The 16,804-nt window shown below is 34.8% G+C and overlaps 1 protein-coding gene across 7 annotated transcripts in view; it reads right to left on the bottom strand.

The window, feature by feature from the left end:
• The window catches only part of SENP7 (SUMO specific peptidase 7), a 115,601-nt gene that overhangs the window by 63,392 nt on the left and 35,405 nt on the right, over positions 1-16,804 (bottom strand). For 5 of the 7 annotated variants that reach the window (XM_074332581.1, XM_019711204.2, XM_074332590.1 and 2 more), the window contains one exon: positions 5,006-5,203. The exons of the other annotated variants lie outside the window; for them this stretch is intronic. In XM_074332581.1, coding sequence (XP_074188682.1) covers positions 5,006-5,203 — 198 coding nt within the window. The remainder of the gene's footprint in view (positions 1-5,005; positions 5,204-16,804) is intronic. 7 annotated transcript variants of the gene reach the window in all.

Here is a 16,804-nt window from a genome sequence, read left to right as displayed (position 1 = left end):
GTATGGCACAGGAGTTAAGAGCAAAGGCTTTGGAGTCAGACAAACATTGGGTCAGGATCTGATTTTAGTACCTAATAACTGTATATAACCTTAGGCAAATTACTTACCTTAATTTATGCCTCTTAGCATTGATCTCATCTCTAAAATGGGGAGAATAATATCTACCTTACTCAGTTGTTAAGCTGTAAAGCAGTTAGCACAAGTCCTGGCACATAGTAAGTACACAATAAAGAGAAATTCACTTTAATTTTCCTATTATTGAAGTATTGCTCAAAGTTATAAATTATCCTCTTATAAATAGTGCTCAATTGTCATAATTTACCATATTCTCCAATCTTGATGAAAATATCTTATTACAAAAATACCTAATTAGCTATCAATGCCTATAAGTATACCCAATTCTTCATAAAACAGAGCCGTAGCCCAATCATCTTTCATCAACTATTGACAACTTACCCAATTTGAGTACCTTGAGGAAACAAAAAGCTTTGTGTGACACTCTTACAGAATACACATCTGTAAAGTGATGACTTTATAGATTTGTAAGTTCATAATACCAAAGCTATCTTTTGGTGCACAATTATATAAATGAGCACTGCCATGGAAATTCTAAGGATAACCCCATTTCAAGAGAGTCGGAATTTTTACAAGAAATATATAAATGTTCATCTCTCATACTATTTCAATATTGAAGGAAGGACTAAAAATTGTCATTTCACACAGTCTATCCAATTTTTTTTCCAAAGTATGTAAATAGTATCAGTAAAATACAACAGAATTTATTTAACAATGTTTTGAAATCACACTTAAAAATATAGTATGTTAAACCAAAGCAGAAACAACATTTTATAATGCAGTAAGTAGAAATGCAGAAAGTATAATACAGAAAGTATACTGGCCTGAGAAGTATTACCATTTACTGACTGTGTCTCTGCATGGTTATTTTTTCTGATTCTTAATTTTCTTAATTACAAATTGTAGGTGTCTTCCCTGCATACGTAGCAAGGTAAATGTAAGATTCAAAGAATTTAACAAATGGGAGTAAATCTGAAAAACTGTTAAGAGCTATTAACATAAACTTCATGTCAACAACAAATTTTTAAAGAAATAAAGCCCTTGTTGAAAGATAACATAATTACATTTAGTAATAAAGCTATAATACAAGAAGCACAAAAAATTATAATACTAATTTAGTTTTCATTTTGGTATAACTTACATGAATGCTTTTCTAAAACTGTACTATGTAATGTTTTAATAAAGTTCTCATAAATCCATTCCTAAGCTATGTAGAGGAAAAAAATAAATTTTTGAAGAACTTTATTAAAGGCATTCACAATTTTCTAAATTTGCTCTTTTACTAAGCTAAATTTTAAGTGAATAAATTATCACTCAAGTAAAATATTGCTGGCTTAAAGAAACCTTAAGGTGATAGAAATACTGTAGTATCAAAAAAGTCTTACCATCACCATATCTGGAATATGTACTTTTTAAAAACTTCAAACATATGTAAATTTAAGAAAAATATGAATAAATATAATTATACCATTTAGGGAAACTTCAAGAACCAGGCTCTACTTTTTCTTAATGAAATATGGGTATATACTGTCTCTATACTTCTCTAAAAATCTCTGGTGCCAATTGATGAAAGCAGGAGAAAGATGGTTTATCTTCTCAAAAGCCTTGTGGTTGGTCCCACCAGGCTCTTTCTTGCCACTTGAAACAAGGTTCATAAGTATCTAGAAATTTTCTCCCAAGAAAATAGCTATAAAACCACATACGGAGATAAAACCTACACTAAAATATGGTTTACTTATTTAAGAAGAAATTTGTGCATTCCACATACTACTAGTTTAATATTTCTAAAACTCTTGATACTTTTTTTATAACTTATTTTTCTTCTCAATCTTATCCAGAAATAAAAGGCTAAATTGTCCTCCCATAAAAGGCAACATACTTAGATCATTACCTTTAGATCCCAGAATGCGAATAAAATTTCTAACAAAATGCCATTTCTGGAATTGAATGAGTAATTTTGGTTTACTCGACAATTAACTCCAAGATAAAATTTAAAACAAAAAATAATTTTTTCTCCCTTTCATCTTTCTGAAATGATGAAATCCTAGCTAAGTAAGATAAAAATAAAACAAAAAGCATCCTGTCAAAGTTAAGCAAAGACTGGGAGTGGCCCGTTAGCTCAGTTGGTTAGAGCGTGGTGCTGATAATGCCAAGGTTTCCGGTTCGATCCCCACATGGGCCATTGTGAGCTGCGCTCTCCTTCAATGAGTGAATGAAAGAATGAATGAATAAATGTTAAGCAAAGATTAAAGAATGTATAAGTCTCCTATTCCAGATAGCAAGTCCCAGACAGAAAACATCTATCCAAAGCCACAACCTAAACAGTTTTCAATTTACTTATTTGAAGCTTATAATATCTCTTTTCCTGTTCTTTTTTTATATCCACCAAAATTACAGAGCAAATAATTGGTTCTAATGGAGGAAATTACATTCCCTACTCAAAAAGACTGGAAATATAACTTTGCTGAGAAGCAATCTCTTACTTGTATTCAGCAAGCATTTACTGAGCATTCAGTATGGGTCCAGTACTGTGCTAGGTACTACGAATATAAAAAAAATATAATAAAATGTAGCCCCTGCCCTCATGAAGCTTACTCTCAGGGAGGTAGAGAAACTATGAGGTTGGTGCAAAAGTAATTGCGGTTTTTGCAATTATTTTTAACCTTTTAAACTGCAACTACTTTTGCACCAACCTAATAGAAACTGCAATATAGAGTAATGAGTTATATGATATATGAACAGGTTTGTTAGCAAGATAAAGAAAGGGATCAAAATGCAGTGGACTGGCTAGTAGAACCAAGGAAGACTTCCCAAAAGATAGCATATGAGCTCAATGTTAAAGACCAATGGAAGTCAGTAATAAAAGCTAAAAGGTGGATTGCCTACAAGAGAACAAACAGCATGAGCTCAGAGGTATCATACATTCAGTCCGCTACTAATAGTTCCCTAAGTCTAAAACACAGTACAAATATGGAGGAGTGAACAGATGAAAGGCTAGAGACAGGCAAAAGTGAGATCATTAAGGACCCCACATGCCAAGCTAAGGAGTTTAAACTTTATAATGAAGGTTATGTGGAGTCACAGAAAGATGTTAAACTAGAAAGTGACAAGTAATATCTGCCTTTGAGAATGAATACTTTGGCAACAATATAGGGAAATATCCAAGAAGGAAAAGACTATGCACAGGAAGCCCAATCCAGTTACAATCGTAGTAATATATCATAGTATTAAAGGCATAAAGTTACTAGGGCTTGAACTGAGGCAGTGTCAATAAAGTTAGGGAAGAGATCATATTCAGACTTACAAGGTAAAAATAACTAGACATGATAGATGACTGGCTATGACGGGTAAAGAAAAAAGAGGAGTTAAGACAATTCCAAGTTCTAATTTGGAGAACTGAGTGTACAGAGTCATATACTCAGACAGGGAGGGGATACAGATTCAGAACAAGTCTAAAAACAAAGATGACGCATTCACTTTGAACAAGGTAACTTTAGGACACCTGGAGCTGAGGGACAAGGTCTAGACTAGCTGGTTGTTCACCCCAGGAAGCGAATCAAAGAAAGGCACACATACACAGTAAAAACCAAATTAGATTCTTATTGGGACTCTTCATATTACATTTAAATTTCATGAACACATAATCTAGCTAACAATTCCTGGTGGAAAAAACTGTTCTTGTAAAAGGATGGAACATTACACTATTCTAATCACACTGTTCTAGTTGAAAAGAAAATGAGAGGACTGATGAGTTGCGGCTTCTTTTCAAAATAGTCAAAGGACTTAGAAGGGCCATTCCTTTAAGTAGCCCCTTTATTTAGATCTATCAGCACAATAAAGAAATAATTCACCCATACTAAAAAGGGAAAATGCTAGCATCCAGAACAATGAGAGCAAACTGCTTCATAATTACTGAAGCTAAGTTGTCTGACTCTATAAATTTAGGATACTTTAGAAAGTTAAATTTACATCAGGTATGATCTAGTAAGGAGATTCTCATTACTTAGCTTTTTATGTTTTTGCCTTTTTAAAAGGCGTATCCTTTTTAAAATTAATGTATAATATTATGTTCATATGTTTTGACAGAGTTCTACTTTTATTTTTTAAATAAGTGTTGAAAGTTAGTGATTTTTATCCGAATCTTGGCTTAAAACACTTACACACTGTCATTCAGATTACAGACCCTATAACCAAAGCACTATCTAGCTAATGACAGGTTATTCCAAATGAAAGCAAAGCACCTCCCCCAAAAACTATTAATTTAAAGATTAAAACTGTAAATGGAAATACATTAAAAAATATTATGTTACAGATCAAATTTTCCCAGAACTAATTCCTAGTTTTCAGCCCCAAACTCCATACACAATTATTTTAAAAAATACAAAACAAATCTTGTCTTGTTGTTTTTCAAAATTAAACTGCATGCTTATATTAAAGATCTGGTAGCAATATTTCAACATCATCTCCTCTTTTAAAAAGAAAACTCAAAAAAGTCAAAAGTGGTAAGGACCTAGATTAAATAACATTTGAAAGGTATGTTAACTTATCTTTTTTATTTTCTGCATCTTTAACATACCTTTTAGATGTTATTTCATCTAGGTCATTACCTATCTAGATACATCTCTTCATTTTATATCATAAATGAATCTCTAAAAGTGTGCATACATGAATCAAATTGTGAAGTAAATTAAATGTACTGATACTTGCTCTTAAAAATAATTCTGTTAATCTACTTAATGGAGTACAGAATGATCACAAAGTTTATTAATTAAGATGGTCAGCTTTAAGATTTGCTTTCATTGGGTCACACCTGCATATGCAGATTTTCTTAAAGATCATTTCCAACAACAATCTCATTTTTAAGAATTTGGACTTATATTATTATTTCAAAACGTGGTGAGTTGAACAAAATCAATACTGAACAACATACCTTTCAGATAAATTAAGGCTTTGGTGAAGAGGCTCTAATTTTTGACATGTCTCTAGGCTGTCAACAGATGTCGAAGGCAATGAGTCTGATTGCACCTTGTTGGCATCACATAAATTAGCATCGTTTCTAGGTAGGATCTTTCTGAATTTTCGTCCTAAATCCGTCCATAGGACATTCGTCAACATAACTTTGAGTTGCCTGTTACACACACAAATAATTAATACATACAGTACTAAACATTGTATAATACATGAAGTCATCACAAGCTATAAGAAATGAAAACCTCCAAGGATTCTAAATTCAGTTCTTCAAGCAATTAACTAGAATAATAAATATCATAAGTAAAACATTTGTCTAACCATTCTTGAACATATATTAAAAAGTAAAGCTTATTTCACTGAAATTGGGATTTTCTTCAGAATTCCATCTAGTATGCTACAACTGTAGTCACATACATGTACAGCTGCTGGATTCCTAGTAACCCATCTATGCCTATTCACACTGTGAGTGGAACAACAATACACAATACACACAACTCTTCACAGAGGCAACCACTTCCTGCACTAAAAATTTGTTCTTCTTTTAGCATTTGTTGATTTGGAAAACAATGTTAAAACTAAGAGTGCAACAGTACATCATCTACCGTCTTAAGCTTATACAGTCTTAAGATATAGATTTAATTTTACCTTATTTCTAGAAACAGGTCAATTTAAAACATTTCCTTTTATTGTACCTGTATCAATTTCAAGAGTAAAACTGATAAATGTCAGTTTGTCTCATTACATTTTGCCCATTACTCCTTCAATACATCTTTGTGCTAATAATACTTGAAGAACTGTGTTCAGTTCTGGTACCTTGGAATACAGCTTTTGCAGTAGTGTAAACAGGTTACCAAGTAGACTTGAAACAATGTCAAATGAGGAATGACTTAAAGAATAGGAAATGTTTAATCATAAGAGTGTCTATCCTCCTCCCTGGTACCAGTTTTAGGCAGTTTGGTTGTTTATTTAACAAACATAAGAATATTAAGAAACAGAAAGCAAAGTGCTCGTGTATTTTAAAAATAAAACAGATTTCAAAGAAATCACTTGTTTACAGCAGCTACTTGGGGCTATATCTTCAAACCATCTGGAAGGAGGGGGTACAAGTCTTCAGGGCAACCTCCATAATATGCACTGGAACGCCAAACAATCTGAGTTTTTAAAAAAAATAATCTAGAGGTTTTAGAACGAATAAAGAGATGAGTGACATCTCTCTAAGTGAATAAGAATAATTCACCCTTTCAACAAATACTGACTACCTGCTAGCAGCTAACAAACAACTCTACTAATAGAATCTGGAGATTCGGCAATGAACAAGGTGGTTACAGTTCCTGCCTTCATGGAGCTTACCTACCAGAGAAGAATTACCCAATTAGTTATTTAATTACAATTCTGATGAGTGGTATTAAGACAAAACACAGATGGCTGCACCCTTTCTGAACCAGGTGAGGGAAAGTTTTACTGAGAATACAACACTGAAGCTGAAACCTCAAAGGATAGGCACTATCCAAAAGAAACAGGTGTAAAATGGAGAGTTATCCAAAAAGGGGGACAAAATGCAAATGGCTCATATATAAGTAACGTTTGTTCAAGGAAATTAAAGAACTTGCCTGGTTCAAGTGCTTAGAGTGAAAAGGAAATCTGTACAAGATAAAGATGGGCAGTTAGGCGGGACCTTGTGAACTATATTTAGAATTTGAGACTTTATATCAGTAACGATAGAAATCTATTATACTAGTTTTAACAAGAGAATGATGAGATCAGAGCTGCATTTTTAAACGATCACCTTGATCTTTTATGAAGAATGAAATGCAAGCACTAAGGTTAAAGGGAAATAAAAAATGAATTTAGAGAGGTAATGGTGACTTTATCAGGGGTAGTTTAGTGGAATGCTGGGAGCAGAAACCAGAACACAGTGGGATGAGAAAAAGGAGGAAAGGGAAACAAAAAAATGTAGACAGTAGACATGTGGCTGTGAATAGAGGATATAGGACAAAAGCTGAAGATAGATGGGAGGTACAGGAAAGGTTTCTTAGTTATTGGTTGGTTAGTTAGCTTAAGATAGAAAACGTCTGTGAAAGCTTAAGTGCTTATGGAAAGAGGTCAACAGAGTAGGAGAGGCTAGAGATACAGGAGACAGAATAATTAACACAGTAAGTTTCCTAAGAAATGGCATAACAAGAGCTAATATTTATTGAATATGCAAAATATGCCGGGCACTATGCTACTCAAGCATTTTACAATGATTTACTTCATTTAATCCTCACAACTACACTGAGATACAATGGTAGTTCTTCTTCTGCAATTGAGAAGACCAAGATAGAATACCCAATAACTAAGCCCACAGTAAAATGGGTGAGTTAGTGAAAGTGGGATCCAGAACCATACACTCTCAACTCTATTGCTAGCACTCTTAACTGCTCCACCATGCTGGTTTATCATGGAAGAAGTGGCACCCCTTTCCTTCTTCCAAGAAGTAGAAGAAACCAAGATCATCTTTCCAAATTAATATGAAGGTATTAGGAATACAGCCTTGAGAAGAGGAAAGGTTTCAAATCATCATTGTGGTGAGAGCGAACACAACCTAACTAGAGAAACACAGGATTATCTTGCAGTTTAGGAATCTAGTGAGACTAATAATCATGAATTTATGTCACAAATATACTCTGTCTTGTGACTCTTTTCCATCAGTACTCAGCCACCTTGGTGTCAGCACAATACAAACATAATTAGGTTCACAAGTGATTATTAATTACAAAGGAGAAAGCCACCTTTACAATGGAGAGATCTGGCAGCTACCACCTTAAGCAAGTGATCAAATGTAGGAGCACCCACAGTGGGACAAGCAAACATTATGTATCGATATGCTGCAATAAGCAAATGACATCAGCTATGAAGTATTCTTAAAAGAATGCAACATGAACGTAATCATAAGGACAAAACCAGATAGGTCATAAAAATCTAAACTGTAGGACATTCTACAAGACAACTGGCCTGGATTCTTCAAAAGAGTCAATGTCATGGTTTTTTAAAAAAGAGAAAGGCAGGGCTATTCTAACGAGACATAATAACCAAAAAATATAACACATGAACCGCAATTTGATCCTAGATTTACAAAAATAATAAAACGTATTTGGGAGACATTCAGGGAATTCTGATTCTAGACTTTATATATGATGACAATATGAAATCATTGTTAATTTTCTTCAAAATGCATTGTAGTTATTCTGTTAAGAGAATGTCCTGGCCCTTAGGAAATGTAGGCTGAAGTATTCAGAGGCAAAGTGCCTTGATGTCTGCAACTTACTTTCAAATGGTTCCCCCAATATATGCAATATATGTGTGTGTGTGTATATAACATGCAGTTACATACATGTCTGAAAAGAGACTGAGAGAAGGCAGATTTGTAAACAGCTTAATAACTGGTAAATCTAGATGAAGGATATATGAGTGTCACATTCTCATCAAAATAATTCCATGTCTGAAATCCCGTACCAAAAAAAGTATGACATATGGGGGGCGGGGGGGAAGTTACGCATGAAGCGGGGAAAAGTTATTCACCATGGTATTATTTATAAAAGCAATTAAATAAAAGCAACCTTAAATGCTCAGCAACAGCAGAATAGTTAAGTAAACCACGATAAAGCCATTTAATGGAATATTATTAGTCTCTTAAAATCTTCTACTTTAAATTTTAAGGTGGCTGAATATCAGTTTTTTTCTTTTTTTTTAAATTTATTGGGGTGAAAATTGTTAGTAAAATTACATAGATTTAGGTGTACAATTCTGTATTACATCATCTATAAATCCCATTGTGTGTTCACCACCCAGAATCAGTTCTCCTTCCATCACCATATATTTGATCTACCTTACCCTCATCTACCACCCTCCACCCCGCTTACCCTCTGGTAACCACTAAACTATTGTCTGTGTCTATGAGTTTCTGTTTCTCATTTGTTTGTCTTGTTCTTTTGTTGTTTTGGGTTTATATACCACATATCAGTGAAATCACATGGTTCTCTGCTTTTTCTGTCTGACTTATTTCGCTTAGCATTATACTTTCAAGATCCATCCATGTTGTCACAAATGTTCCTATATCATCTTTTCTTACTGCCAAATAGTATTCCATTGTGCATATATACCACAACTTCTTTATCCATTCATCTATCGAAGGACATTTTGGTTGTTCCCATGTCTTGGCCACCATATCAGTATGGCTACACCTGATTTTCTCTGGATACCATTTGCTTGGAGTGTCAATTTCCACCCTTTCACTTTGTGTCTATACTTGTCCTTGTAGCTGAACTGTGTCTCTTGGAGACAGCATATGGTTGGGTTTGGTTTTTTGATCCAATCTGCTACTCTGTGCCTTTTTATTGGTGAGTTCAGTCCATTTACATTTAGGGTGATTATTGGTATGTGAGGATTTCCTCTCATTCTATCTTTAGTTTTCTGGTAAGGCTGTGTCTCTATTGTTTCTTTGCCTTTTTGTTGTTGTCTATTATTTCTGTGTGGTGGTATTCTATGATGTTTCCCTGTTTCTTCTTTTATTACAGTATATATTTCAGTTCTGGATTTTTTTTGAGTGATTACCCTTAAGTTTATGTAAAAGAAAGTTTGATACCTAGAGTATTCCATTTTCTTCAGCATGCTTCCTTTCTCCATTGCCATATTTCGGTTCAGGCCTTTACTCTCCCCCTTTTTATGTTTTGATTGCCACAAATTGTCCCTGTTGATGGTGATTGAACAGCCTCCTTTAGTATTTCTTGTAGTGCAGGGCGTGTATTAGAAAATTCCCTCAGCTTCTGTATGTCTGGAAAGGTCTTTATTCCTTCTTCATATCTAAAGGATATCTTTGCTGGATATATTATTCTTGGCTCATAATTTCTCTCTTTCAATAGTTTGAATATTTGGTTCCACTCCCTCCTGGCTTGTAGAGTTTCTGCTGAAAAATCTGATGATAATCTAATGGGCTTTCCTTTGTAGGTTACCGTCTTCTTTTCCCTGGCTGCCTTGAGGATTCTTTCTCTGTCGTTGATTTTAGACAGCTTCAGTACAATGTGCGTTGGAGAAGGCCTGTTGGGATTGAGGTAATTAGGTGTTCTATTTGCTTCTTGGATTCAAGGATTCAGTTCTGTCCACATATCGTTTTTGTTTTGTTTTTTTCTGTTTTCTACTTGTCTTATCTGTTCTCTATACTAAGCAAGTACTATTTATGTAAAAGATGTCAACGAATTTTTTTTAAAGAATGGTAAACAGCTCAGGTTTACATAGCCAAAACCTATCAATTGACAAGTGAAATGAATATGTATTTTTTGCATTCAGGATATTAAACTATTCTTTTACAAGGTTTTACAACTGTACAACTCAAAATTCTAAAGGATCAAATGAAAATATTTATAAAATCTTAATATATAAGGTATACTTTTAGTCTACTGGGAATACTACTAACTATTAGTAATTTGCTAAATTATTTGGGAAATTATTATCAAATGGTAATTTTAATTAAAAATATCCAATGTTGGGAAAAGTCATTTTCCTATTCACCCAGACCAAATAAGTGTTTATGTTGGAAAATAACCACTGGTGTTCTTACTAATTATTCTAATTGGGTGGCTCTAAGTGAAAAAAACAATTTGGATTCTCTGGGAAAACGCTTATTTCATGTTTATATGTTTGGCTTCATTGTAATTTGGCTGACTAATAATATCCTAAAACAGAAGTCAGCAATGTTTTTTCCCAAAATTATTCAAGTAAAAAATTTTTTAATTTCTATATGTAAATGCCATAAGATTTCTATGGATACTGAAATAGAAACTTGAGAATGAAGCACAATATTCAAACCAGACAAAATAAAACTTAAACTTAACATTTAGGGAGACACAACTTAGGTGACAATATTATTCCAAGAAAGTAGGAAAGTAGTACCCTGAAAGTTACCTAGAAGATAGGTTAGTTTAAAAGGGAGGAGAGGAGTTCTAACTGCAAAGGCACAAGACAATTTCTGGCATAGTTTTCTATTTTGTACAAGGATGGTGGTTATATGAGTATATTTGCCTTATAAAAAATAATTTATAATATATAATTTATTAAACTGCTTGTCTTTTATTCATCTTTTTGGTAGGCGCATTATATTTTACAGTAAACATAAAGAATAGAGGACGGCTAAATGGAGAGCTCCACCTAACCCAAGATTCTATATACTTATTATCTCTGCTAAAGAACTTAGCTAGGCTTTTCAGAACCATCCAATTATCTATTTACAAAATAGCTCTTTCTAAGCTATAAACCATTATTCTACTTTTCATTTACAAGGGGCAATAATCACTGATCCATGTACTTAAGAGTCTAAAACTACAACTCCCACTAAATAATATACTAGGTCTCTTCTGTAGCACTGTTTTATACATTTGAAAACCTGCAGTTGTAGGAAAACAGCACAACCACAGCAGGGGGAAAATTTTTTTTTATTTTTATTTCTCTATGAAAAAGCACATATACTAGTGATTCTATAAAAGTTTGAAGTTTCTTAAAGTTAAAATTTTCAAAAGAAAGCAAAACTGAATAAACATTCAATGAATACATAAATATGACTTAAATATATAACTTAGCTACATAAATTCAGAAATCAAAAGAAAATAATCCTTCCTCAAATTTCAAAGCCTGTTTTTTGGTTCAGTAAAGTGACAATTACAATGAAGGTAGTAATTGGTTTCTGTATTCGTAATTTAATTTAGAGTATTTCTTGCCCTTCAAAAAATAGTTACAGAAAACCCGAATATGCCACCCCAAAATATGTCACTATGGCATAAGTATTATTTTGAGCTGAAGATAACTGAGAAACAGTAGAAGGCAATAAATGCTCTCCGTCCATCCCCCACTTGCCTAAAAGAAAGCTGTGACTATTTAGCACTGGACACTCTTATCAGCCTAGAGATGAAATCTACAGAACAAGCCTTACTTAAAAAAAGTTTTATCTTCCATTAGTTTCCCCCGTATTTACCAACCCACAGTTTGCGATCCTTGGAAGTCTCAAACCTTTTTCCTTTGTCTTGTCAATTCTCTAGAAATTTATTGTTCTTTGTTAAGATGCTACATAAACCCAAGTTCTAACCACTCCTTTGAGTTCCTCTCCCATATATGCATGTCACAGGTGTTAATAAACTGTTTTTCTCTTATTAACCTGTATTTTGGCAGTTTAAATTGTAAAACCCCATTCAGAGAATTTAGGAAGGCAGAGAAAAAGGGTTTTTTTCTCACTCTACATGGACAAAAGAGTTACACATTTCACAAAAATGACATGAATGGCCAATATACACATGAAAAAGTACTCAATATCATCAATATTATCTTATGGTCTTTAAAAAAAAGATTGTCATTTAAAAAAGGCAGAGAGGAAGAAAAGATTTTAACAGACACTTTAGAGAAGATACAAAATGCCAATAAGCACATGAAAAGATGCTCAACATCATCATTCATCAGGGAAACGCAATTAAAACCACAGTAAGATACCACTATACATCAATTACCAGGGATGATGATAAAAGAGACCGACCATACAAGTGTTGTCAGGGTTCAGGAGGAACTAAAAGTTTCCTACACTGCTGGTGGGAATGTAAAATGACACAATCATTTTTGGAAAAGCTGGCAGTTTCTTACACAGTTAAAAATATACTTTCAATGGCCCAGCAATCCATTTCCTAAGTATGTACCCAAAAGAAATGAAAACATGTCTATACAGGTACTTATACATGAATATTCACAGCAATTTTATTCATAGTAGCGCAAAATGGAAACAACCCAAATGTCCAGCTGAAGGGGATAAGAACATAACACCCCAAAATAAGCGTCTTTGGCATATTGATTATTATGAGCTGAAGGCACTTGAGAAACAGCAGCTGCAGGAAGGGATGTCTGACCTTCCATTTCCACCTAAAAGTGTGTCATATAATTTCCCATGAGAAAGGTGTTCTTTCTGTACCAGGAAGACATTTTTATCACTGGAGACTGGGAGTCAACACCACTACGGATCTATACAAACAAATCTAAAATAACCTTTATCTTCCATTAGTTTCTCTCATATTTCTAGTCATTTTTCAACAATTTACTGCACCTAGAAGCACTAACCCTTTTTTTTTGTCTTGTCGCTTCTCCACAAATTTATCGTTCTTTGTTAAAAAGGTATATAAGCTCTCAGTCCTAAACACATCTTCAAGTCTTCATTTTTCCTACAAGGGTTCCTGTATGTACATAAAAATATTAAATAAATGTGTATGCATTTTTCCTGTTAATCTGTTTTATGTCAGTTTAATCCTCAGGCCCAGACATAGAATCTAAGAGGGTAAAGGAAAAGCTTTTCCTCTGCAACAGATAAACATACTATTTTCATATAATGGAATACTATTCAGCAACAAAAAGAAATGAACTACTGATACATCCAACAATATGGACACATCTCTAAAATATTAGCTTGGTGAAAGAAGCCACACACAAAAGAATATACATACTGTTGTTTTCATATATTTGCAATTCTAGGAAGACACACCTGATCTACAGTAAAAGACAGTTGATCAATGACTGCCTGGGGTTGTAAGTGGGTCGGTTGAGGGATACGTGGGAAAGGGCACTTGAAGTTTTGGATGTTCCAGAGATTGTGGTGGTGGTGGTGGTAGTGGTACTATGAGCGTGCAAATTTGTCACCAAAATATGCACATAAAATTCATATATATGTAAACTGTACATCAGTAAAAGTAATTAAAAGCCATTAAGAGCGTGCAAAAATACAGAGGGTGCCAAAAAAAATGTATACACATTTTAAGAAAGGAAAATACTGTATTAATTGTAATAATCAATATATATAGATAATCAAAGATGACTACAAGTCACATTTGACTTCTGCAATTACAAGAGGTGCTCAAAGTGGTTACCATTCGCGTCCAGACACTTCTGATTATGAACTACTGCTTGAGCATAGACAACAACTCTTAAAATGTGTATACATTTTTTTTGGCACCCCCAGTATGTATATTGCCTTAAGAAAATGAGTCTACCTTATTAGTGTTCTTTATTAAAGCCAAATTATAAACAATTAAATAAGTAACATTTTTGTTAATTTATACAAGTACATTTAGCTAAAATTTGGATTGAAAAACCATTAGAATAATTTCCAGGGCTCTAAAAAATAATTATTACTGTAGTCGCCTGGGATACCGCAGTACATCAGTTTGTTACCTAGCAACTGGCCAAATGCTTTAACAAGCTTCTTTGGAATGAGAAAGATACTGCAGCTGATGTTTTGAAATTAAACCACTGATGCTTAACTGCTTTGGACTCTGAGGTACTACTAAAACCACTAGTTGACTGAATATTTTGAATCCCCAAATCATATGGTTAACAGAATAAATTGCATACCTCTGTCTAGTCCCCTTTCATAATGTTTTAGTCCACTCAAGCTGCTATGACAAAAACACCATAGACTGGGTGGCTTAACAACAAACATGCATTTCTCATAGTCCAGGTGGCTACGGGAATCCAAGATCAAGGCATCAGCAGACTTAATATGTGGTGAGACCTACTTTCTCATCCATGGCTAGCATTCTTCTCACTGTCCTCACATGGCAGGAAAGACAACAGAGCTCCTGGGTCCCTTTTATAAGGGCACTAATGAGGGCTTTTCTCTCATGACTTAATCACCTCCCAAAGGCCCCTAATACCATATCGGGGATTAGGATTGAAACATATGAATTTGGGGTGGGGCGGGCACATTCAAACCATAACACCTATTTAATTTGAGCTATACTAGAAGTTTCTTAACCACCTATTGATGATCCTCTTTTTCATCTGAAGCTGCTCTTAGTACCCATTTCCATCGTATCTCACTTGCATCCAGAGCCAGCTTTATGAACATGTAATCCACACAGCATACAGGGCTCTAAGCTCAAAGCCCCACATTTTTTTAATGCTCTGCTATTGCTATCCTGAAATTCTTAACAATTTCATCTTGGAACCTGCGTTTTGTAAGTGAAATTCATGGTACAATGGAGCATGCACATGAGCTAAGAAGATACTCATCATATTAATACGTGTGTCCACGATTCCTGGCTGTTCTAGTCACATATATTTGAGATGTTCATGAACAAAAAATTCTGATAGTCTCACCATGTATGAGAGTTCAATGAGATTCACAGTGATAACAAGGCAAAGCAGAGGCACTGAAAGTCCTGAAAGGCTACACTTTTCATTCAGACCATTCAGTGGTTCCAACACACACACACACACACACACACACACACACACACACACACACAGGGAGGGAGAGGGAGGGGGAAGGAGAGAGGGGGAGGGGGAAGGAGAGAGGGGGAGGGGGAGGGAGGGAGAGGGAGAGGGAGGGGAGAGGGAGAGGGAGAGGGAGGGGGAGAGGGAGAGGGAGAGGGAGAGGGAGAGGGAGAGGGAGAGGGAGAGGGAGAGGGAGAGGGAGAGGGAGAGGGAGAGATGGCATCCTAAGAAACACAAGTATACAAGGTACTCTACTGTATCCTTTCCTACTGGTGTTACTTTCCTATATTAGCCAACCACTTACAGTGAAAATGATGACACTGCAGGAAAGGGAATGATAAGACAACTCAGTTCCTTTTACTTTCAGTCATTCTTTACGTATCAGTATGCCAAAGATAGAAAGTGTTGGTAGAATGCAGATGTATCGAGAAGTGAAATGAAAGCAGCTGGGTTAGTTTTGTGCAACATGTCCACTCTTACAGTAAGAACAAAATAGATATATATACACAAACTATGAAATATAAATTGTATAATTTCGGTAAGTGCTCATACAGGTCCAATGCTCTTACAGCTGCATATAAAAGTAGCAGTGCACAATAAATATAAAGGTGAAAGGTAAAATTCATCCTAATAATTTAATTTTTCTTTTTCTGTACTTAGAACACATAAATGTAAATAAAATACACCATGACAGGTTGAGAAAGAGACAAGAGAAGGAAAAAGTTTTATAGTTTAGTACTGATACAGTGAGAAATGTACATTTGGTTTCTGTCTCTGGGGAACACATGAAGATGCCGGGAGGGTGACGCACCCAGAGATCATGAAAGCTCCACACCCCCAGCCATACCTGGCCCTATGTATCGCTTCCATTTGGCTGTTCCTGAGTTGGATCCTTTATAATACACCTGTAAATGTAAGAAAGTGTTTTCCTGGGATTTGTGAGCCATTCTAACAAATTATCAAACGTGAAGAGGGGGTCATGGGAACCCCCATGTATAGCCAGTCAGTCAGAAGTTCTAGTGACTACCTGGGACTTGCTGCTGGCATCTGAAGTGAGTGCAGTCTTCTGAGACTGAGACCTTAACTTGTGGGATCTGAGGCTAACTCAAGGTAGATAATGTTAGGATTGAACTAAACTGTAGAACATCTAGTCAGTACCCAGATTTGGAGAAATGGAATTGGAAAAGATGCCACGCACTTTGGTTTCAACAGTTTTGTGAGTAAAAACAGGTTGTAATTACCTTTACTTAAAAGCACTTTTTCTTGCTCTTTGAACACGAGGCAGCCATGGTGGTTGCACCTCCCCATACAAGACCCACCTGTCTGGGAGGAAGTTACTTTTAGAGATTTAAAGGGCCAGTGCCCCTTTTTCTTTTCTTCATTTTTCTTTTTCCCTTTTGCGGAGTCAGCCATTAAAGATTATAACATTCAAAAGTAATGCATGAAAGGGGGAAATCAGAAAGTTACCACAAATACATAGGAA

Source organism: Rhinolophus sinicus, linkage group LG01 (assembly GCF_036562045.2).
Source record: "Rhinolophus sinicus isolate RSC01 linkage group LG01, ASM3656204v1, whole genome shotgun sequence".
Classification (NCBI taxonomy): Eukaryota; Metazoa; Chordata; class Mammalia; order Chiroptera; family Rhinolophidae; genus Rhinolophus; species Rhinolophus sinicus.
The sequence above is the reverse complement of the archived record's forward strand: the minus strand, read 5'-3'. Positions and strand labels throughout refer to the sequence as shown.